We start from the raw sequence: 23,732 nt of genomic DNA on the forward strand, positions 1-23,732 counted from the left end.
CCTTCCATGCAAATAGGGAACCGCTGCAAGCAATTTTTACAGTTTTAAGTGTTTTTTTTTTTTTAGTCATCCTGAAAGGCTTTTTTGGTGTGTATTGTCTGTGGTGTGTACTGGTGTGTATTGTCTGTTTTCTACAATTTTGGAGGTGACCAGTATTGAGTGGGATGTTGTTGTGGGCTGTTGTCCTCTTTATTGTGAGGACACAAAAGAGTTGCTTGAAGCTTTGTGAGGCATATCTTCTGCTAGAACCTTTTCACTTGGAAACGTTGGGAGTGTCCGCTTTTTTTGTGATAGAGTGGAACCTGTAAAGTCACGGTGCAAAGGACAAGTCGTATGTGATTGGTTGTTGACGACGAGAACGAACTATATAAGAGGAAGTTGTTGAAATAAACGTGTAGCTGAGTTTGAGACCTGTCTGTTTTTTCTGTTACTTCTGCTCTTCAAAAAAAAAACCAGTCTCAGGGTAAACGACGAAATGGTTGACTTCCACCAGCTAGCCTGTACTTTGACTCTTTTCTAGTCTATAGTGCCGCGCCACTTGCTTGGACAGAGAACTCCTTGGTACAGTTCACGGGTGCACTCTAAGAACAAATGGAGGAAAAAAGTAGCAACGGCGCGTCTTCCTCCCTTCTACTGACACGCCCCCAAGCGGACACGAGAAAGGGGGAAGAACGAAACGTTTTTCTCCTTCTCCAGGCAGACGGGAGAAAGCTTTCGCCCTCCCGACTTGTCATCTTTCGGTTTCGTTTTTCGAGCAGGCCGCGCACGTTGTTTAATAAATAGCTATTGAGTTGGTTGAGCTTCAGCGGCAGCGAAGGCCGCCTGTAATTCCGTCTTCTAGTCTAAACGTGCAGAACATTTAGGTTGCATTGACGTTTTTACCACTAATTTTATCAAACGAGCAAACGAAGCCGCTAGAAACAGCGAAGTTCCGGAGCAGTGCCAGCAGCGCCACGTACACTGGGAGATGGCTGTCTCCGGATTGCGGGACTCCCGCGGCACGGAAGTACAGTAGCGAAACCACGCGGAACTGTGTCGACGTTTTCGACGTTATGGGAACCGCAGGAACTGCGTCCAAGACAGGCAAGTTTTGCTGCCGGCTGCCTGGGTGCCTTCCGTGCTGAGTTCGGTTCTGTTTTCCGATGCCGAGTGCAACCGGCGTTCAACGTGGTTCTGTATTTGTGCGTGTCAACAACATAGCTGCAACATCGTGATGGCAGTGTTGTGGGTTGTGAACAGAAGACTGGAATTATCGCCGATGTGACCGTGTGTTCGCGTATCAGTGGTGTAACAAGAAGATGAGATCGTAAACTGTCGGGCATTGATGCCGCTGGTCGGGCCGCGATCGGAGGGGGCGGGGTGTCGCGGGTTGACGTTCGGCTTTACATTAAAAAGTTTAATACCACTTGAGGGATTACGTGCATTCGATTGACGTGCGGATAGTCATGTTGGAACGCTGGTCTGAACAGTATAAGCTCCTATCGAGAGCGATTGCGCTCTGGGACAAGGACAACAGTACGAAATCGTGACGGAAAGTACGTATATTTACAGTGTGGAATTCTAGCATTAAAAAACAATAGTAGGTAAAATCGAGAAAAAAAAAAACCCAAAAAACTACCCTTTATTTTGATGTTTAAATATACTACGGTTCCTGGAGAAACTGCCCTCCAAGTGGCGCGCTGGGATGAGCGCTAGAAGTTTTCGAGCTCGCAACGGCGCAGCTCCGTACACTTAACAGCTGTCGGAAGTCGCGGCTTTGACTGCATTCAAGTTGATCGAAAAGCGATTTCTGTGCCCGTGAAGCATCACTTCCAGCTGAGTGAATATCCGCTCTAAAGAGATTAATTCAAGACGGCAATTGCAGCTTTGCGCGAACAACACAAATAGAAAAACAAACACTACAATAGAAATACAGGCTACGACGTGCCGTGCGGGGAAACAAACTCATGGCTTCGAACCGGATTAGAGCAGCTTGATTTATTGGCTTTCAAATAATTACGGCATGATCGAGCGTTTGCTTCTTAATAAGAGATTCATCCCCTGAGCCATTCAAAATACTCTGAGAGGTATGACATTGCTGGAAAAAATCAACATGCTGGGAATATTTTTTATTGCTTATTCAGTCACCGAAAAATTCCGTCTGTTCAAAACAACCAGTATAAAAGACGGAAACGCAGAGTACGGGTGTAGTGTTCTGGTTAGTGTGGTGTTCCGTGTATTTGCTCAATGTATGTTCACCTGATGCTTCTAATAAGCGTAATGTGTGTGCAGTAGAGGATCCCCCAGTGGCAATAATGACCTAAGAAAATGAAATTATTTTTTTGTAGAACATGAATTGGGCGGTACCTAGCGCCACCTAGCCTAGCTACTTGCAATTACTCTCTTGACCCCGCCATCTGGTGGCTAGTGATTTAACCTTCTTTCACGTTACGCGATAAACAGCGGCTTCAAGTTTGTTCTTTCGAGAGCGGCTTTTGGTTTCGCGGATTGAGTTTGCCCTTCTCCGTGATGTGCGGTTGACGAAGGAATTGTTACTCGAGGAACACCCAAGGTAAGACGCAAAGTGCGCAAAGTAACTGGGTATGGGTTGTCTCCGTTTAACATCGCAGTGCTGTCGACGAGAAGACTGAGTAACTGCTTTCGAAACGCAAGTTTCTGTACCTGGCTTCGGAAATAAACACAGTTCGCGGAAAGCTCGTGTTACGCTTTTAGTTGCTGCTCCTCTCGTCCCGTCAAAGAGACGTAGCGTCCTCGTCAAGCCTTATTGGGCTCGATTTGCTCGATTCGGGGTCGCCATAATGAGATGCAGGCGACGGACGAACTTTGCTCCCCCGCTCCAGGGACGAAAGTTTCTCTCTTTCTAAAGGAACATGGGTTACAAAACCGTTCCTCCCCTAAGGGAGGACTATCCATACCCTTTTTTCTAAGAGTGTGGGAAACGGCTGCTTCTTGTTGCTTTGGACTCGACGCGCAGAAGTGTGGACCTCGCCACTAAATGAGCTATGCTTAGGGTCGGCAGTCTGTTCCCCAATATTGCTGTGGGCGCCGCCATCTTGGTGCTTAAGCAGACGCAACTGCCAATCGTCATGATTCAAAAGTGTGACTACCTGGGCATTTGATTCGGTGTTAGGAATCTCGTGTAATATTGCTTTGCTCTGTCGCGAAGCGTTTAAAAATTTGTGGAGGACGTAAAAGCGTTTCCTGTGATTTCAGATAAATTTTTAGATAACTGGCAGCAATGATTTTAAGCCACAATATGGACAAGTGTCGTTACCCTGAAGCATAGCTTATTAGAGAGTTTTAGTAGATCGTTCCGATACCTCCGATAGCCCCGATAACGATACTATGCATGCGCAAGGGAGGCGGTGGCGGAGTATCGGGTATCGTTATCGGAGTCATGGGAACGATCTACTAAAACTCTCTATTTAGTGGCACTATACTCCGTTTCACCTTATGTTGTACCGTAGCGAAGTCTAGAAGCACGAGCACATAGCGTTGGCAGCAGCCCTTAGTGCACGAGAGCTTGCGCCGCCGAGACGTGTCCTAGAGCAAGGAGCTCGCGCTTGTAGCCTTTCCTGCGGTACATCATAAGGTGAAATAGACTATAGGGAAGATCACGGCGAAACAGCGCAGCACTGAGCTAGATTTCAGACGCCATGTTCTTCTATATATAGTGCCACTATAAGCTACGCTTCAGAGTAACTACACTTCTTCATATTGTGCTTAAAATCATGGTTGACAGTTATCTGAAGATTCATCTGAAATCCCAGGAAACGCTTTTCCGTCCTCCATAAATGTTTGAACAGTTCGCGACAGATCAAACCAATATTATACGAGCTTCCTAACACCGAATCTAATGCTGAGGAAGTCGCACTTTTGAATCATGACGATCGGCACTTGCGTCTACTGTGCACACGCATCAAAATGTCGGCGCTTACAACAATGTTGGAGAACAGAGTGCCGATACTCTAAGCGCAGCTCATTTAGTTGCTCAAGTTCTTCCCAGAAGTGTCGCGCGCACGTGCCTCGAGCATTTCCACAAAAATGATTGGCGCCACTTTTCCCAGGATAGATGGGCTTTACTCCACACAACCTGTAAGCGGATTTGCAAACCAGTATTCAGACGAAGAGCAGGCGCATAGGACATAGGAAGTGCAAAACTGCCACTTTATTCCTTTTTTGTTTTCTAGCTTTAAATTAAACTCCAAAACTTTTTTTTTTTTTTTTTTGCAAATTGGCATTGGTGCCAAATGTGCTTGTCCAAACGGCCGCACCGCCATGTCCTGAACTTTCGATAATTTGGAACGTGGTTGGAACTTCGAATCCAGTCAGAAATCAGAGCTTATTCTACGTTATGTAAGCCACTATAATCTACGTCTATGCTGGCTCGTATCTCGCGCCGCTCGTTGGCCGCTTCCGGCAACGGCGGACGCAGGGCGAAGAAGATCTAGCTCGAGATCGGCGATGAACAGCCCGTGTCCCGAGCCCACCTCAAGCGCCCGACCTGCATGCGCATCTGCGAACATGCAACTCGTTTGTTCCGGAAAATTTCTGCGCCATCTATGAGTAAATGGGTACACACAAATAGCGGTTGAATCCCCCTTAATAGCTGCGAAAGAAATCACGCGATACTGATATAACAAGGAAAAATAGACAAATAAATCTCAATAAATCTCTCACTTTTTTAATGGTAAGAGGAAAATAAACTAGTGTATCGTTTTTTGTCATCGTGTTGCTGATGCGAGGACCAGCGTTGTGTAAGGTGCAAGGCCGAGCGCGTTTGAGAACGGCCAAGGTGCCACTGCAACTGGCGAACATATAGCAAATTGTCTTTTGTGGAAGGCAGACTATGAAGAAAAAATACCTCAATTAAGAATAGATGAAGCATTAAAATACAATATGAACACAAACTTCAACAACCCCTAATAAGAAGAAAAAAAAATATTTTCAACTCTCTGCTTATGACTTCTCAAAAGTGGTAACACACTTCATCGACATACACAGCGAGCACATGACAGAATGACAGATATCCAGCAACGTACTATGCAAAAAGACTAAAAAATAATCATAATATATTGCGGCATAGAATCCTAACCTCTTCGCCTTCGACGATGTGCACATAGTCCCGAAGAATAAGGCGCGGTGCAAAATGTATTTCGCACACCGCTGATATTTCGGCGAGGCGTTTATCTTCTCGATTAAGATTTTTTTTTTCCCACTGCAAAAAAAAAAAAAAAATCTTAATCGTTTTTTTTCTTTTTTTTTTCTTTTTTTTTTTTCTTTTTTTCCCACTGCAGGAGACGCGGCTCAGCCGCGCCTCGCATAGGCTTCTGCTTCTAAGTCCGCTTTTAGATGTCCAGGACCATCTACGTTCCTCAGACAGTCACCAAGGGCTTCCTAACATCACGAGCTGTACGTTGATACCACCCAAGCGGACGTCAGAGTGACTGTTTTGACAAAATCGCCACCCACAGCTCGACCACGTCGGCAACCATATCGCTAGGCTTCGCCCCGATAGGCATAGCCACCGACTTTCCGCCGGCTCTTCCACCGGCTCGCAAAGCCCAAGCCGCCACCATGCCCAACTCCGCTGACAACGCCATGGAGTTCGACGCCCTGAGCGGCCGGACCTTAGCACCACCCGGCCCCTGGCAGCAAATTCTACGCGAACGTCGCCATCTCAAGAACCCACCAGCAAACCCGCCGCGGCCCTCAGAGCCACGTCAGTCTACAAACCGTCCACCTGGCACGCCAGCACCCCGACTACCCGACTCCGACTACAAGGTTGTCTTTCGGCCACGAACTGGACTACGAGTAGCTGCCTGGAATGACCGCCAACTCGCACAGAGCTTACAACGGGCAAGCAAAATACCTGAATACATTTTCTACGCTCGAGTCACCGTGCAAATTCAAGCCTCGCAAAATTTAATCGTTGCGGGCACGCCCGAAGAAAACTGTGCGCTCGCGTTGAGCGAAATTTCCACGATCCAACTGGGGGCAGCAACTCATGAAGTTCTACCTTACCTCAAACCGCTCCCAGGGACAAGACGTGGGGTGATCCACGGTCTGGACCCGGACACCACCACTGACCAACTCCCTCACATCCTGGCATACAACGGCGCACGTATACTACATGCCCGCATGCTGGGCAACTCTACATCGGCAGTGGTCACATTTGAAGGAATCCATGTACCATTCTACATCAAAGCGTATGGACTTTTCACTCGCTGCCGACCATACCGACAAACAGTGCAGTGCTGCTCTCTCTGTGGAGAACTCGGACACAGGCAAGACGTCTGTCCAAATCCCGACACGATAATGTGCGCTCAGTGCCACACAAGGGATCCCACACAAGACCACGACTGCACCCCTAAGTGCCAACTCTGCGGCCTCGCCCACCCCACGGCTAGCAAGGATTGCCGAAAAAAACTGCGATCACCGCCTCCGCCACTGCGAGACCGGGAACGAGCTCTCACCTCACAGCGGTGGCAACAACAATCCTCCTCGAATTCCCAGCCTCCTGAGCAACGACAATTTCCACCGAACCAACCGAACCAACAACAGGTGAGCTGGTCAACCATCGTTGCTCCTCCGCCTAACGCTCATGACCAAGTCCCCCTACTCTCCACCCGTCCCGTACAAACTCCCGATCCCCGTATCCAAACCCTCCAACAAGAAAACACGCTCCTCAAACAGCAGCTAGAAGCTACGAATAAACGTACGACTACCCTCGAACAACGTATCGAGCAACTTCTCATGCAAGTGGAGCTGTTACTCCAGCACCAAGTTCAACGTCCTAAAGACCCGACCCCGGAGAGGAACCCCGATGCCACACCACCCCTCACGCAAATGGAGCTGCCAGCCCACCCCCAAATTCAGCGCCCTCCAGGGCCGACCCTTGATAGGGACCCCGAGGCCACACCACTTACCTCTCGCGCCCCTACGCCCGTTCCGACACATATTAGCCACCTTGAGCGCATCATCTACGAGATGGGAGAACGCCTCAACAGCCGGTTGATCGACCTCGATCAGCGCATCCACACCATCGAAGAAGCAAAGCGACAGGCGCGCAAAAGGCCCAAACAGTGCACCTTACCCAGCACCTCCGGCGACACGTCCCCTCCCCTCCAAATTGATGATGATTAACCCCCCATCGCCCAAAAACTCATCCGCACCTCCACCCCCGCTGACCGTATGGCAGTGGAACTGTCGCTCGTTTCGCAACAAGAAACCATCGCTCACTCTCCTCGCCCTTCAACACTCGCCAGACCTCATCGCCCTTCAAGAAACGAATACGGACAACGTGTCGCTTCGGGGTTACACGACATATGTCACTGATCCAACATCCCGAACAGCCGTCCTTGTTCAAGCCACCCAAACCGCCCAAACGCACACTCTACCTACAACGATAGATTATACTTTCGTCGAACTCCTACCCCGTAAAAAGACAGAAACCAGCCTGTACGTCCTTAACATCTACAGTCCTCCAACACAGACTCTCTCGGCGATTGACCGCCTTCTAAGAATCGTCCGCCAACGAACCAGAGGCCACAAACTCGTGGTCCTCGGGGATTTCAATGCCCAGCATACGGCCTGGGGTTACCCCAGAAACAACAAAAAGGGTACAAGCTTACATGAAGCTACTCTACAAAATCAACTCTACCTATATAACTCCCTCCACATTCCCACTAGAATTGGCAACAGCGTCTCGCAGGATACGACCCCCGACCTGACGTTTACATACAACATCAAACAGGCTACATGGTCGCGCCTGGACAAAACTCTGGGCAGTGTCCATTACATAATACAGCTCCAAATCCCACACCAAAGGACCAGGAGCCAAAAAATTGGCACGGCACGCATCACCAATTGGAAAAATTTCCGAGAAGCAACTCCCACCGGTCCCATCATAAGCCTCGAGGATTGGACTACCCAGCTCCTTGAGAAGGCACGGGAAAACACCAAGGAACTTTCCCTTACGGAGGACAATCCCGCCATCGACGCCCATCTCCTCCACCTCTGGGACGCCCGCAACGGGCTGCTCAGACGATGGAGGAAAAACAAGACAAACCGCAAACTGAAGACCCGCATTGCAAAACTAACGGCAGAAGCGGAAACATACGCCCTCCAACTTAGCCAATTAAACTGGATGCAACTTTGTAACAAAATCCAAGGAACGCTGGGGACCCGTCGAACTTGGCACCTGCTACGCTCCCTGTTGGGGACCGGCGAGTCCAAGGCGGTCACGACCCACCAACTCCGCCGATTAATTCACAACCACCCGGGTACTGAAGCCGATTTGTTAGATGAGCTCAAACAACCTTTGGCGGCCCCGTCACACGCCCAACCCAAGCGGGCACCAGACTACACGGGTGACCCCAACCCTGAAATGGACGAGCCATTCTCACTGGCTGAAATCGAGGCGGCGGTATACACTCTCACCCGCAACACCACCCCGGGTCGAGACAAAATACCCAACAAGCTACTTCGAAACCTCGATCACGTAGCACTGGAAAATCTGCTAGACTATATCAACGACTGCTGGCTGGCGGGCTCCCTGCCTCCTCAGTGGAAACACGCGGACATCACTCTTATTCCAAAACCCGGCAAACCCCTGAACCCCAAGAATCTCAGGCCCATCTCCCTCACTTCTTGCGTTGGCAAGCTGTTCGAACACATGGTCCACAACCGGCTGTCGCCTCACATTGAGGACAAAGACTACTTCCCCGACACAATGTACGGCTTTCGCCCGCATCTGTCCACTCAGGACATACTGCTTCAGCTCAAGGAGGAAGTACTGGACAGCTTGAATAACCACAGCAAGCGGTCGATCTTGACCCTAGACATTAAGGGGGCATTCGACAACATTTCACACCAGGCCATCCTTCAAGGCGTCGCATCCACTAACTGTGGCGAGCGCACATGCAAATACTTCGCCTCATTTCTCACCAACCGCACGGCAACAGTGGGTATCGGACACCTTCGATCCGACACGTTCACAACCATACCAAAAGGAACGCCACAAGGGTCGGTAGTGTCCCCCCTACTGTTTAACATCGCCATGAAGGACTTGCCACCCCTATTACAAGCCATCCCAAACCTACATCACGCCATCTACGCAGACGATCTAACACTCTGGGTCCCCACCGGATCAACGGGGGACCAACAAGACGCACTTCAAGCAGCCATCCAGGTGACCCAACAATACCTGCAACCCAGGGGACTTGAATGCGCCCCAGAAAAATCTGCCCTTCTAACGCTGTGCAAGAGAACATACAAGAAAAACAAAGACCCCATACCAGATCCAGAGCTCACCATTGACAACCAACCCGTCCCCAACGTCCCACACCTTCGCATCTTGGGCCTCAACATACCAAAAGATGGCTCAGGCGCCCAGACCATCCTCTTCCTGCAGCGCACACTAACTCAACTCATGCACCTCATCCGCAGAGTCTCCCATCGCCACTTTGGACTACAAGAAACCGACACTTTACGCATCATTCAAGCTATCCTTATCAGCCGAGTCACGTACGGGACACCGTACTTGGCCCTGAAATCCGCGGAGAAGGAGAAACTGAACGTTGCCATTCGCCAAACCTACAAGGCCGCCCTGGGACTACCCCCAAAGACGGCCACACGAAAACTCCTACAACTCGGCGTCCATAATACATGGGAGGAAATACAAGAAGCCCATCGAGTCTCACAATTCACCCGACTGAAACTCACATCGGTAGGAAGAGCTACGCTCTACCGGCTCGGTTACACGCCTCCTGCAGAATGCGAGCAGAAGAAACGCATCCCTCTCACCATCCGACATTCCATCAAAGTCGCACCTATTCCAAGAAACATGCATCCCATCTACAACAAGGCACGGCGAGAAGCCCGGATACGAGCCCTCAAAACCCAATACGAACACTCCCCGGATTCTTCTTTTACTCGCTACACGGATGCTTCCCCGTACCCCCAACAACCAGCCCACGCCGTGAGCGTCACCGACGCCCATTGCAAAGAACTGACGGCAGCTACAATTCTCACTACGTCTATCGAGACAGCAGAAGAGCTCGCCATTGCTTTGGCGGCCACCACTGGCAACGAATATATCACTGTACTGACCGACTCTCAAGCCGCTTGCCGCAACTTCCTACTTGGCCGCATATCACCAACGGCCCTCAAAGTTCTACAAAACGTACGTCAACTCCCAGAACTCCATATCGTCTGGACCCCCGGACACGAGTCCTTCGAGGGAAACGAAGCGGCACACGCCGCTGCCCGCGCTCATATACACCGGGCAGTTTCTCAAGAAGGCGACGACACGCAAACCCCATGCACTTTCAAACCTACTCCTCTTAAGAAATACGCGGACATCCTCGCTCATTACCGCCACGAACGACGACAGTTCCCGCCACCGCACCCCCGCCTATCCAGAGCCGAAGCGACCGCTTTTCGTCGGCTACAAACTAACTCGTATTCCCACGGCACTCTACTGCACGCCATGTACCCCACCCTATATTCTGCTACCTGCAAATTTTGCTCCCAGCCTGGCACCCTGTACCACATGGTCTGGGAGTGTCAGCAAACCCCATCCCTCGCCCCCAACCCTCACGCAACCTACGAGCAGTGGGTGGGCCAGCTGACCAGTTCCGACCTCTCAGCCCAGCGTAGCCTGGTGGAGAGAGCCCGGAAAGTCAGCGCGGACCAGGGCTTCCCGGACTAGAGGAGGCCCCCCACCGGGCGGGCGCCCAACCATCAGCGCCTGAAGCTCTATTTATTAAAAGTTTATTCCTCCTCCTCCTCCTTCCCACTGCAGTCTGGCCCGACTCCTCCTTTGGCGCACGAAACAGCGACGGGTTACGATCGCTGGTGCTCCGGCTGCCCTTGTTGACCGGGTAGCCCGACTTGCATCCCGGCGCGAAGCAGTGTGTGTGTCCGTCTTTTTCCTTGCATTTATGACCGAGACGGTAACCGAACGGGGAAGACTCCCCACGACTACACCCTAAAGAAAAGTGCTACGGTGCTACGTTCGTCAGAAGCGTACCCCCTCAGCTTCGTCGTCTTCTTCGCTCATCGCACATCTGATATCTGCCACAAATTCTCTGTGTGGTGAAGCTCATGGAAAGGACGATACATGCTCGACTCACATGGTGGCTTGAAGCTAACCGTCTGTTGCCGAACGAAATGACAGGATTCAGACGCGGGCTATCGACTCAAGACAGCATCTTAGACCTGATTAGTTCGATCGAACACAACCAATCCAACAAAAAATCGACATTGGCGGTATTTTTTTATATTTCGAAAGCATACGATAATGTTGAACGAGCGGTAGTTCTCGAAAAGTTGACAGACATCGGCATAACAGGGAAGTTCCAAACGTTTCTGAAAAGCGTCTTCACCAACAGAACCCTCAGGGTTCGGCTTGGTCCGTCTCTCAGCACTACTCGCAGAAGTACTAGAGATTTACCACAAGGAAGCGTACTATCGCCCATTCTGTTCAATATTGTTTTGGCAAGATTACAAGCATGCCTTCCTAAGTATACTCTTCCCATTAATATGTCAGTGTATGCGGATGATGTATGCATCTGGGTTTCAGGGTACAGGCACCATGGCCTTCGAAACGCCGCTCAAGCAACCATCACCGCAGCAAGCAATTATCTCAATGATTCTGGCCTACAATTCTCACTCAAAAAAAAAAAAACTGCATTCGTGCTTTTCTTGGGAAAAAAAAACCGACGCAATACCAAAATTGACCTCACCCAATACAATACACCGATACGTCGCGAACGACAACACAGATTTTTAGGAATCACTTTGAACTCTAGGCTTAACTGGCATGCACAAGCTATGATCATACAGAAATCTACACTGACAGCAAGAAACGCAATTCGTTGAGTCGCAGGACAGTCGTAGGGAAACTCACCAAGATCCATGATGCGTCTGCATTCAGCCCTTATTGTCAACCGTATATTATTTTTTTTTTTTTTTGCCATTCATTAAGTTGTCACCAACAGATTCCCAAATGCTCGAGTGCATACATAAACAAGGCCTGCGGACTTGCCTGGGAGTTCCAAGCTCGACAAAAAACGAAACAAGTATACAAAGAAGCTCGCGCTTTCAACTTACCGCAGCTAGCAGCCAAGAGTCTCCTTTTTCAGCACGTACGTTTGAGTACCACGCCTGTTGCGACGTCTTAAAACCAGGCAACAATCGCGTTTTCATATTTCTGGCCAAACTCTTCAACACCTTGGACGGACACCTGATGTTTCTCATAATTGAGATGGTGTTAAACAATCGCCCCCCCCCCCCCCCCCCCCCCGGAACAACTACTTCCCAAAGTGCACCTGCCACATTCCGGGTATACGCAATAAGATGAGCGAAAATGTAACAATAGTCAAGCAAAAAACGATTAAGTATATCTCGATAACATACGCTGACTGTCTACAAGTATACACAGACGGGTCAGTAAATAGCACCAGAAGAAGCGGCACTTCCGCTTGCTATATGCCTAGTTTACAACTTGAAAGGAGTGGACGAATCGATAATATGGTATCGTCAACAATGGCTGAAATGTATGTGATTGTAGAAGCTCTCAGTATGATAAGTAAGCTCACACCACAAGATGTGGGTTTACTAGAGAGTTTTAGTAGATCGTTCCGATACCTCCGTTAGCCCCGATAACGATACTATGCATGCGCAAGGGAGGTGGTGGCGGAGTATCGGGTATCGCTATCGGAGTCATGGGAACGATCTACTAAAACTCTCTACTAACAGACTCTCGTGCCGCTCTCCAACAGCTACAAAGACCCAAAGAAACGTCGAAAGCAGCAACGGCAGCTGAATTAGCTACAAAAACACTGGAAGCGAACGGTTTCAAAATTTGCTATCAGTGGGTACCGGCACACATCGGGCTACGAGGCAACGAAAAAGCGGATCAACTTGCTTCCGCCGCTCACAATTTCCCCGCTAGCATTAAGACCCCAGAAGATATTAGGAATTTCTACAAAACTATATACGACCATATATGCTCGTTATCCATAGGCCACTCCTCTCCGGTTCAGCCGTGCTTAACCCGAAATCTCCGCCGCGCAGACGCCACTCTGCTTTTCCGTTTACGTACAGGGAGTGCACGTACAGGCCAACTGCTGCACCAATTTAAAAAGCGAGATACTGATACCTGCAGAAAATGTGGAGTAACCGAAGACCTCAATCACATGCTTCACGATTGTCAAAAGTTTAAAGAGGAAACGAAAACATTCTCCGCTGAGTTCAGAAAGCACAGATTTGTGGTACCGGACACAGCACAACTATTTCCTTCTGGTACTCGTGCTACGAGGAAATTGCTTCAGAGATTATTTTTGAATTTCCGGCGAGCCACTGGCCTACACACTCAACTGTAAGGGGCTCATATACTACGAACATGACAAAGACAACGGTGGAAATTTCTGACCACTAACTTTAATACCTCCTATAGTCTGTTCATATCTATCCCCTTTCTTTTTATCTTCTCATTAATTTAATTTTATATTTTTCCTTTCGCGCGTGGGACAATGTCGACCTAGTGGCAAAACTACCTCCAGCCGGATTTTCGATTGTTTTAATAAAACGATTTATTTCTCTCCCTCTCTCCTAGGGCACGGAACTCCAGCGCCACTCGCGGCATCTACATTGACAGTTTTCGCGTGGCCCATTGTAAGCGGGCGCCGCTCTTGCCACTACATCCTCTAGAACACTGCAACACAAATTAAGCCGCGGGTGCGGCATGCCGAAATTGTTTCGTCCTACTCATGACAATATGGAACGAAGAAGCAAAGATAAAGATTAGAAGATATAATAATAATAATATTAATAATAATTAATAGTTAATTAATAATTGAGAAGAAGAAGAAGTGGCGGGGGTCGGGTGTTCCTTTCTATCGTGCTGTATTTTATCCTAAAACCCTGCTCTGAGGGCCCAAATTGTTCCTGCAGCATTGTGTGGTGAGAAACTAGACCTCGTTTCCCTACCGGTAGAAGGAGAGGATCCCCTTCGTGTCCTCTAGTTCGCCGCCCTAAAGGCCCCAACTGTGGTCCTGACCAACGCTGATCATCGCACCATACCACCGAGTCTGGTACCTGCATAAGGTTTTCCAGCACAACTCGCTTTGATGTCAGCGGCCTTCATCTATAGACGCTTTACACACGCGCCAAATTACAGCCGCCATTGCTGACCTTCTCTTGTCTTACCGAGATGCCGAGCAACTGAAACGGTAGTTGACGATCCTCTACATAGGCCGATGCTTTAGAAAAGGACACAGCTGAGTCTAATATGGCAATAACCTGGCCTGCTGTGCTAATGATGAAGTAAAATAAACGAAATAAGAGGAAACAAAAATTGAAGGTCAGTTATGGCGGCGTCCATGCACAGCTGCTGCAAAGCGTCTATACCCGCTTATGAGGCACTGTGATCATCTGCAACCTGGTGCAAAGTCAAACCTAGGCCTTTCAGCGATCATCCCTTCATTGCCGGTAACCGACCACCAGTGCACTGCAAATACCTTTTTTCTCGGTGTCCGTTCAAGCTGTGCACAATATACTGTTTAGTCGGTGTCGCTTTTTTAGGTGTGTTTACGTTTCTTTGGCATATTTCCCTATATTCGCATCAACCTATAACCATGTCTCTTCTTTGTGACGCCTGCAAAAAATACATTTCCCAGGACGGCCGTCACATGACATGCTCAGTTTGCGCGAAGGACTACCATCTGGGGAAAACGTGTTCTGGCATCGCCGAGTCCACGTTTGCTGCCATGAGCCCCGACAGAAAAGAAAAATGGAGGTGTAAAGCTTGCTGCTCTAAGAGCACTTGTTCTGGTATAGACGAGGTCGACGTGAGTTCTGACGCGATCTCGATGAACGAATCCGCCTCCCTCGCGGCGCAGATTCTGGCCATGAACGAGAAGTTAGACTCCCTGCTCGTGCTTCCCGGGAAGGTAAATGAGCTTTTATTATTGAAACCTTCCATTGACCTGATGAAGGCGTCTGTAGAAGAGGTTCAAACCTCAATCTCTTTCTTGGCGGATAAGTACGATAACCTTCTAGCCAAGGTGTCTACCCACGCGACGGACATACGTGACCTTCGGGCGGAGGTGGGGGCACTGAAGACCACGGTTTCCGAGCAGGCACAGACTATTCAAAGCCAGCACACGCAGATGAACGACGCAGAACAACGTAGTCGCGACCAAGATATGGAAATTCATGGATTAAGTGTCACACCCGGCGAGTCTTTGCCTTCCGTCTTAGTGGGGCTCGCAGACAGGCTTGGAATTGAGGGACACCAACCATCTGACGTGGTCTCCGTTTACAGGCTACAGGGAAAACGAGCAGTAAGCCCACCTATTGTGGTGAAGTTTGCATCCGTCACCGCTAAAGACAGATGGATGCAGGCACGTGGCAAGCTCAGGGTATTGTCACGTGACAGCCCACCAGAAAGGCTGTATTTCAATGATAGCTTAACGAAGACTAACAAGGAACTTTTCTGGCTAGCTCACTCTCGTGCACGAGAGTGTGGCTACAAATTTGTATGGGTAAAAAATGCAAGAATATTCGCCAGAAAAGAAGTGGGCTCTCCACCTGTACGAATTCAGCAGAAAAGTGACCTGGACCTCATAGCATAGACGGCATGGCTAGGTTTTTACAGCACGCAAATTTCCTTTCGTTTAACGAATCATTTTCTTCTTCTTCCTCCGAGTCTTTCACAGTTTTACACGTAAACATTCGCAGTATTCGAAAATACTGGGACGAATTTAAGATCATTGTTGATGAAGTACGTGACCATATTGATGCAATTGTGTTAACCGAAATAAATGTCAGCGCTGATAATCTGTGTCAGTTTAAACTGGAAAGATTTCAAAACTTCTTTTATACTCGTTCATCCACTCGAGGAGGTGGAATTGGTGTGTTTATAAAAGACACGTGGATGACAACTCAAATTTATATACTATTTAACCACGCAGAAAGCTTGATGTTTAGTGTTTCCAATTCTAAACGCACAGTTTGCTTGCTAGCACTCTATCGACCTCCATCGTCGAACTGCACATACTTCTTAGAAGAGTTAAGAGAAAGTCTAGGAAAACTATCTAACGAAGCGCAGTTACTTTTGGTAGGAGATATAAACATTGACATCCTCAAGACATCCAAATCATTTGTTTGTGATTATCTATCACTACTTGCTGAATTCGGGATAGTACCTACCATTAACCGTCCTACCCGAGAAGAAGTGTTAAACGGGAACCTCGTCTCTTCCTGCTTAGATCATATAAATATTAAATCTTCCGATTCTTCTATCCTCTCCGCTGTCATTCTACAGAAGCTCGCGGATCATTACTTTATTGCTTGTAAATGCGTTTTTCATTCAAGAGTAGCTCATAACATTGAGAGCACGTTTCGTTTGGAGAGACTTGATTTTGGTACTTTCGATCGGTTTATTAAGAACTATGACTGGAGCAAATTTATATCCTCCGTTAATAGCATGAACATGTATTCTGCGTTCGTGGACATCATTATAAAATTTCAGAACTTGTCGACAACGATTGTGCACGTTAAAAAACGTAGAACTTCATTGCCCTGGATTACATCAGATATCCTTGCAGCTATAACTCGTAAAGAACAATTATGGAAAAGATTTCGGCGCTCTCCCAACAACATTAATCTTGAAATAGAATGTAAAATACAAATAAATAGGGTTAATGCTCTAATTAGATCAGCAAAAAGAAACTATTATGCTAAAAAGATTTCTGACGCTCGCTCTGACTCTAAAAAAACTTGGTCGATTGTAAACGACCTTCGTGATCACAAGCAGACGAGCGCGACTGAATCATTAAAAAAGCATATCGGAACAGGCTTAACTTCTACTGTCAATGCCTTTAATGATTTTTTTTTGTAAACTCACTCACGCTCTCCTCTAATGATGATGTTGTACTAACATCCAACATTCCGTTTACGTCTGAATCCGCTTTTCTTCCAACTCTTTCAGAGTCCGATTTGCGGTCATATCTGTTTGGTTTCAAACGCTCTAGGTCGGCGGGTGTTGATGGCCTGACAGTTCGAGACTTATGTCGAAATTATGACTCCCTGAAAAACGTTCTCCTTGTTCTTATAAATAATATCCTAAAAACTGCTCATGTACCTGATGACTTAAAGCAGGCCTTGGTTGTTCCTCTCTTCAAGGGTGGTGCACCAAGCCAAGTTTCTTCATACAGGCCTATTTCAATATTGTCTTGCATTTCCCAGATATTAGAGAGACATGTTTTTGTCGTTATGTCCGGGTTCCTTGAGAAGTACAACATAATCTCGCCGCATCAATACGGGTTCGTAGCTGGTCGCGGTACCACTCATCTTCTTGAGGCTTTTTCTGACGTGATACACTCGTCCTTTGAAAACAACATGTATACGTGCGCCATCTTCATTGATGTCGCCAAGGCATTCGATACCGTTAACCATACCATCCTTTTAGACAAGCTTCATAGGGTGGGCTTTCGTGGTCCGTTCCATGATTTACTAAAAAGTTTTCTCACGAATCGTTTCCAAGTTGTATCGATAGATAACGTCCGCAGTTCTCATGCTTCCTTAACCTCCGGTGTTCCACAGGGCTCCATTTTGTCTCCACTATTATTTAACATTTTTGTAAACGATATTTCAACAGTAATGACCACTTCCAATTTATTCCAATACGCGGATGATACTCTCATATTCTGACAGCATCTTATATACCAGCGTGCAATAGAAATGCTCCAAGCCGATGTAACTAAAATATTGGACTGGTTCAAGCAAATAACCTTCGTTTAAATGCTTCCAAAACCAAGCTGATATGCTTTCACAATCCATTAAAAAATGTAAGTTTGACTTCTCCACTGTTTCTACATAACTCCAGCTGCTCATGTGATAATTGCAAACCTGTTGAGAATGTTGACTCAGTGAAATACCTAGGCCTTAACTTTAACTGTGATTTTTCGTGGAACACACACATGTCTTATATATGCCAACGATTGAGAACTGTTTCTTGTTTGCTTTACCATATAAAAGGATTTCTACCATCGTCACTTAAAAAAAGCATTACGCACGCGTTAGCCTACAGCATACTCAGATACGGCATCACTGTATTTTTTAACTGTCCTCAGTTCTGGCATCTGAGAGTTGATCGTATTCTAAAAGGAATTTTGAAAAGTGTCGCATATAGCAAAGGCTTTCTATCCTGTGATAACTTGTTTGCCTCTCTCGAGTTACCTTGTTTTCACTCACTATTTCTCCAAACTGTTATCTGGCGACACTTCTGGGGAAGTGAGTTCAAGGTGTCGTCAAGTCTACTTCGTGATCTGAGATTTGCTCCGCGTTTTCAAATTCCACGGGTAAGGACTCATTATGGTGAAAGTATTCGCTCACTCTATGTCCTAAAAATATTTAATGAAGTCCCAGATTATTTGCTTCTCCTTACTTCAAACAAGACATTAAAGCAATTTCTGAGGAGCTCGTTCTCCGACGTGTATAGACAGTGAACTTTACTGCTTTTAACTCTTGTTTCTTTGTTTTTACATATTGCATATTCCCTAGTGTAATTCATTTTTCTTTTCTTTTTTACTAAAGCACTTATTTTTTTATTTTTGGACACACAAAGTGACTAGTGGATGTATTGTGTGAAATTTGCTATTTGTTCCTATGCATTTTGTTTTTTTGTGTGAACACACCCTGAGTGAATTTGCCTGACTCAGCAAAATACATTCGTGTCTTCAATACCATATTTATTGTTGCATTTTTGCGTAATTTCGTGCGCGAAAGTGTGTGCCATTCATTGATTTTGTTTTATGACTCATCTTTGTGCTACATACAAACACGACTAAAACACCAACTCTGACTTTTCGCCTGTACTCTGATGAAACATTGAATGTGTGTGTGTGTGTGTTTTTCCCCCTATGTTCACGTAATGTGAGTCCGTGCGAATATCCGGTCTGCCACACCAAATGCTGGATCTGGTCCCACAAGCCTCTGCTGCTTTGACCAGACCCGAAACTGAAGTGGTTATATTTGCAATGCTGAATAAAAAATTATTATTATTATTATTATTATTATTATTATTATTATTATTATTATTGTTATTGTTATTGTTATTGTTGTTGTTGTTGTTGTTGTTGTTGTTGTTGTTGTTGTTGTTGTTGTTGTTGTTGTTGTTGTTGTTGTTGTTGTTGTTGTGGTTGTTGTTGTTGTTGTTATTGTTGTTGTTATTATTGTTGTTGTTGTTGTTGTTGTTGTTGTTGTTGTTATTATTGTTATTATTGTTATTATTATTATTATTGTTATTGGAAGAAGTAGTTCCCAAAAGCGGCCGTTGCATCTTAACTGCTCTGCAAATTTCAACTGGCAATCACTACATCTCGAGACATATGAACCCAGTGAGCATTCACGGACTCAAGTGAAACGCCGACTACATCACAAGCAGAAGCCTTGCTCGAAATTCGTTCACTACACCTTGATCGGACGCCGGCTCCATCGGTAAGCCTAGTACCCGCAATGAATTCTCTCGGTGACTGTTCGGTGTGCTTGAAACCTGTCCCATCTGATGGTAAATTCATGACGTGCGGTGCCTGCAAGAGTCTTTACCACTTGGGGTCTTGTGCCGGAATAAAAGAATCAACCTTCGGCGCGATGGGCCAAGAAAAAAGAGAGAAGTGGCGCTGTCGGTCTTGCCGTTCTGCCGACTCCAGTTCGACGCAGGGAAGTGTGTCTGAGGAACCTCAAGGCATCTGTGCATCCGAGGAACTTCTCAGCGCGGTCAATACCAAGTTGGACTTATTGGTCTCCCTCAAGGCGAATGTCGACACTCTCCTCACACTCCCTTCCAAGGTCGATGAGCTGCTAACTTTGAAGCCGGCAGTTCAATGTCTGCAAGAAACAGTCAAGACACTTCAACAATCTATTGACGACCTTTCATTGAAGTATGACTCGGTGCTCGCTAAGGCAACTGAAAACGAAAAGAACACCGAAGCAATGCAGGTCCGGTTGGCTGAGGTGTGCAGTGCTGTGGACGAACAATCGCGTACTATCCAGCGACTGCAGGGAGACTTGAACCACTTGGAGCAGCGGAGTCGGTCGACAAACCTGGAAATCCACGGACTGCCATGCGACAAGGATGAAAACTTGGAACGAGTCATCGCCGATCTTGGAGACAAATTAGATTTGCCTCCACTCCAAGCAGGAGACGTCCTTGCCATCCACCGTCTTGCAACGAAGCCCGGCCCTGCGCCCCCAGTTTTGATAAGGTTTGCGTCCGTGAAGGTGTACGAGGAATGGATGAGCCGTCGCGTACGATTGAGCTCACTTCATAATTCAGGTAAACTGCCGAAGGTTTACTTTAACGAAAACCTGACTCGAGCAAACAGAGAATTATTCTGGATGGCCAGGTCAAGAGCCAAGGAAGTGCTATTTAAATATGTCTGGGTAAAGGGAGGGAAAATTTTTGCGAAAAAAGAACAAGGCTCAGCGCTAGTCAGGGTAAATACAATCAACGACCTTGAGAATATAAGCTAAAGTAATGTCGACAAATTTTCAAGAATGTGGAGATTTCAAGGTTTTCAAACAGAGGCTCAATATAAAGAGCCAACTTTTCTTGGTATTACACGTGAACATTAGAAGCATAAGGAAATATTGGAGCTCTTCAACCTTCTTGTTAAGGACGTGACAGCAAACACGGAAATTTTTGTACTTACCGAGACTAATGTGTCTGAGGACTGGTGGGATCTGTTTAAATTAGCTGGCTATAATTCCTTCTGGTTTTCGCGGTCAAATGGGAGGTGGGGGGGGGGGGGGGGGGGGGATCGCGGTTTTCATTAAGGACAAATGGCTGGTTTCTAAGCTCGATATCTCTTTTTCTCATGCAGAAACGATTGCGCTTAAAATTGAGAGTTCCAATTTTATTATTTTTATATTAGCATGTTATAGGCCTCCTTCACAAAGCGTTAGAAGTTTTCTAGAGGAATTGAAAAAAAACACTCAATGAAGTGCATAACAGGGGTTTATTTTGCTTGATTGGTGATATTAACATCGATGTAGCGAAACAGGATCGATCTGATGTGTGTGATTATTTGAACATTCTTGCAAACGAGGGTATTGAAAGCACTATTAAAGCTCCAACAAGAGAAGAGATATTATCAGGTAAACTAGTCACGTCCTGCATTGATCATATCTGCGTTCGAGCTGAGAATACCGTTACAATGTTATCGGTTATCACGGAAAAACTGGCCGATCATTATTTTGTAGGATGTCAGTTTGTAAACCCTGGGGAAACAAAGCCTGAAGCCGAAACAAAGCAAATATAAATTATCGATAATGTAAAACTAGATCGCCTCATTTCGACATTTGATTGGATCTCGTTTCGTGAGTCCACATCCCAATCCGACCTGTACACAAAGTTCACACAGATCATTAATTCTTTCACAGAGAAATGTAAACGAACAGTTAGAATAAAAAAACGAAGACCGGATCACGCATGGTTGAACACGGAGATACTTACCGCCATAAAAGCAAACGAACTCGCTTGGGCACGGAGTCGGCGAGCACCAGAGAATAATAAACTTCGTTCTGAATTTAGGATCGCGAGGAACAGAGCTAATGCTATGCTTCGATTGGCGAAAAGAAAGCACTTCAAGAACAAGTTTGAAAAGGCGCGCTTTAGCTCTTCAGAGACGTGGTCACTTGTTAATACTGTTCTGGTCATCAGCGAAAGCCATCCGTGGATGACGTTGTAAAAAAACATTTCGGTAACAAATTGAGAGATATTGTTGAACGATTCAATTCCTACTTTGTTAGATCCACCTCTGCTCCAGAAAGAGTTGGTATTTCGGAAGCAGTAATAGAGATGAACGCAACCTCCGCTTTCCTTTATCCATAATAACCCTGAGACGAAGGAAAAATAAAAAAACGGACAGTACAACGAAGTCTATCCCATGAGCTTGGACGATTTACGTTCGATTCTCTTCAGCATTAAGCCTACTAGGTCTCCAGGCGTGGATGGCATAGCTCTTGGTTGTCTTCAAAGAAACTTCAGATATCTGCAAGATACACTTCTTTTCGTGTTAAACGGATTTATCGAATGGGGCGTGATCCCAAATGAGCTTAAGACTGCTATAGTGCGACCGATTTTCAAAGGCGGGGATCCTAAAAAGGTAGAAAACTACCGCCCGATTTCGGTTTTGCCCGTGCTAGAACATGTTTTTGAGAAACACATTTTCCATATAAGGACCAGTTTCATTGATCAGTGTTCGCTGTTTTCTTCTAGGCAATATGGGTTTATTTCTGGGAGTGGTACGCAGTTACTTTTAGAGGATGTAGCTGACGAAATTTACTCTGGTTTTGAGGGCAACATGTTTTCATGTGCCGTTTTTCTAGATGTCAGCAAGGCCTTTGACACGGTAAATCATGAGATATTATTAGAGAAGCTTTGGAGGTTCGGTTTCCGTGGACCTTTTCACCCGCTCTTGACAAATCTGTTAGAAGGTAGGGCCCAGGTGGTTTCTATAGATAAAGTTAATAGCTCAACCCAGTTTCTCGAAACCGGCGTCCCTCAGGGGTCAGTGCTATCCCCATTACTTTTTAATGTTTATGTAAATGACCTAGAAACTGTTATTTCTGGATGTGATATTTTTCAGTATGCCGACGACACCTTGCTTGTTTCACGACACATCAATTTCGAAAAGGCGGTTCACGCTCTGCAGTTAAATGTGCTTAAAGGTGCCCTCCGGAGCTTTCTGCGATCGTCTGTTTATGTTGTTATATTGCGTAGTAGGTGCAAGTTAATATGTATACAAAGTTTTAGAGTACAAAACCGTTTATTAAGTAAATGGCAGTAGAAATATATCGTTACTACTTTCTCTTGAAAGACAATCGCCCATTCCCTGGCCCTCGCTAAAACTTGACCAATGGAAATGCTGCATCTCGCGGTGAATGCGAACGTTATTATTGCAATACTTTTTAAGCTTGTTGTAAATTAGACTTTGAGAAAAACGTAAACTGATTGTGGTGCGGGAAACATAGTTTGCAATTATCGTTCCAAAGCCAGCGAACTATGTTTTCTCCCCGCAAGCTTGTTGCTAGGGGGTGATGCGTCGGCGCGTCGGGTCGTCTGCTTCCCGGGGCGTGTGCAAGCGTGCGTTTGCGACACACGTGTTCCTTCTTCCCGTGGATCCCGACTCCGAAGCCAGCTTTGCGATCCTTCCACGTGAATGAGTCAAACTTTTCCTTGTCATCTCTGGAATGCGACTGCGTATTGCAGTAGTTTCTTTTATCCTTTGAGTGAGCGATTTCCCTGAAATGCCGAACGTTTGTTTCGTCAAGACGTGCCGCCATCAAACTGGGAAGAACGTTCGCAAGGGCTTGCGATTCTTCTCTTTGCCGGAGAAAGAACCACGAAGGACTGCGTGGTTACGCTGCGCCGGGCGAGGACACGACATCGAGAACCTGCCTCTCATTCCCCGTTTTTGTGCCGAACATTTCGAGCCGACTGCTTTCCGAAAGGACGACCTGCGTCGTTCACGTCTTCGATCGGATGCTGTGCCGACGCTTCTGCTTCCCGTCGCCGATGAGACCGACGATCCTCCCCCAAAGCGCCAAAAAGTCGTGGTGAGTTTTTCGATGGCTCAAATATTTTTGGGAGTGTCACGAGCATGGCATTCTGCGTTGCGCAGTGCGGCTGCTTCTGGTATCTATATTCTGAACTA

At 46.7% G+C, this 23,732-nt stretch overlaps 1 protein-coding gene across 1 annotated transcript; it reads left to right on the plus strand.

The window, feature by feature from the left end:
• Positions 1-6,688: 6,688 nt before the first annotated feature.
• LOC121833806 lies at positions 6,689-12,837 on the plus strand. Its single transcript, XM_042287448.1, has 2 exons — positions 6,689-8,242; positions 12,766-12,837. The coding sequence occupies exons 1-2, from the start codon at positions 7,136-7,138 to the stop codon at positions 12,835-12,837; spliced, it is 1,179 nt and encodes a 392-aa protein (XP_042143382.1). The 5' UTR covers positions 6,689-7,135.
• The last annotated feature ends 10,895 nt before the right edge of the window (positions 12,838-23,732 follow it).

This window comes from Ixodes scapularis, unplaced genomic scaffold, assembly GCF_016920785.2.
Source record: "Ixodes scapularis isolate PalLabHiFi unplaced genomic scaffold, ASM1692078v2 PGA_scaffold9__187_contigs__length_104089568, whole genome shotgun sequence".
In the NCBI taxonomy this organism is placed as follows: Eukaryota; Metazoa; Arthropoda; class Arachnida; order Ixodida; family Ixodidae; genus Ixodes; species Ixodes scapularis.

What these genes read in the sequence shown, in the direction of transcription:
- LOC121833806 (XM_042287448.1), top strand. Translation starts at nt 7,136, where the DNA reads ATGATGATTAACCCCCCATCGCCCAAAAACTCATCCGCACCTCCACCC. An exon ending in GGACCGGCGAGTCCAAGGCG is followed by an intron (nt 8,243 to 12,765) that starts GTCACGACCCAC and finishes CTCTACTAACAG; the next exon opens with ACTCTCGTGCCGCTCTCCAA.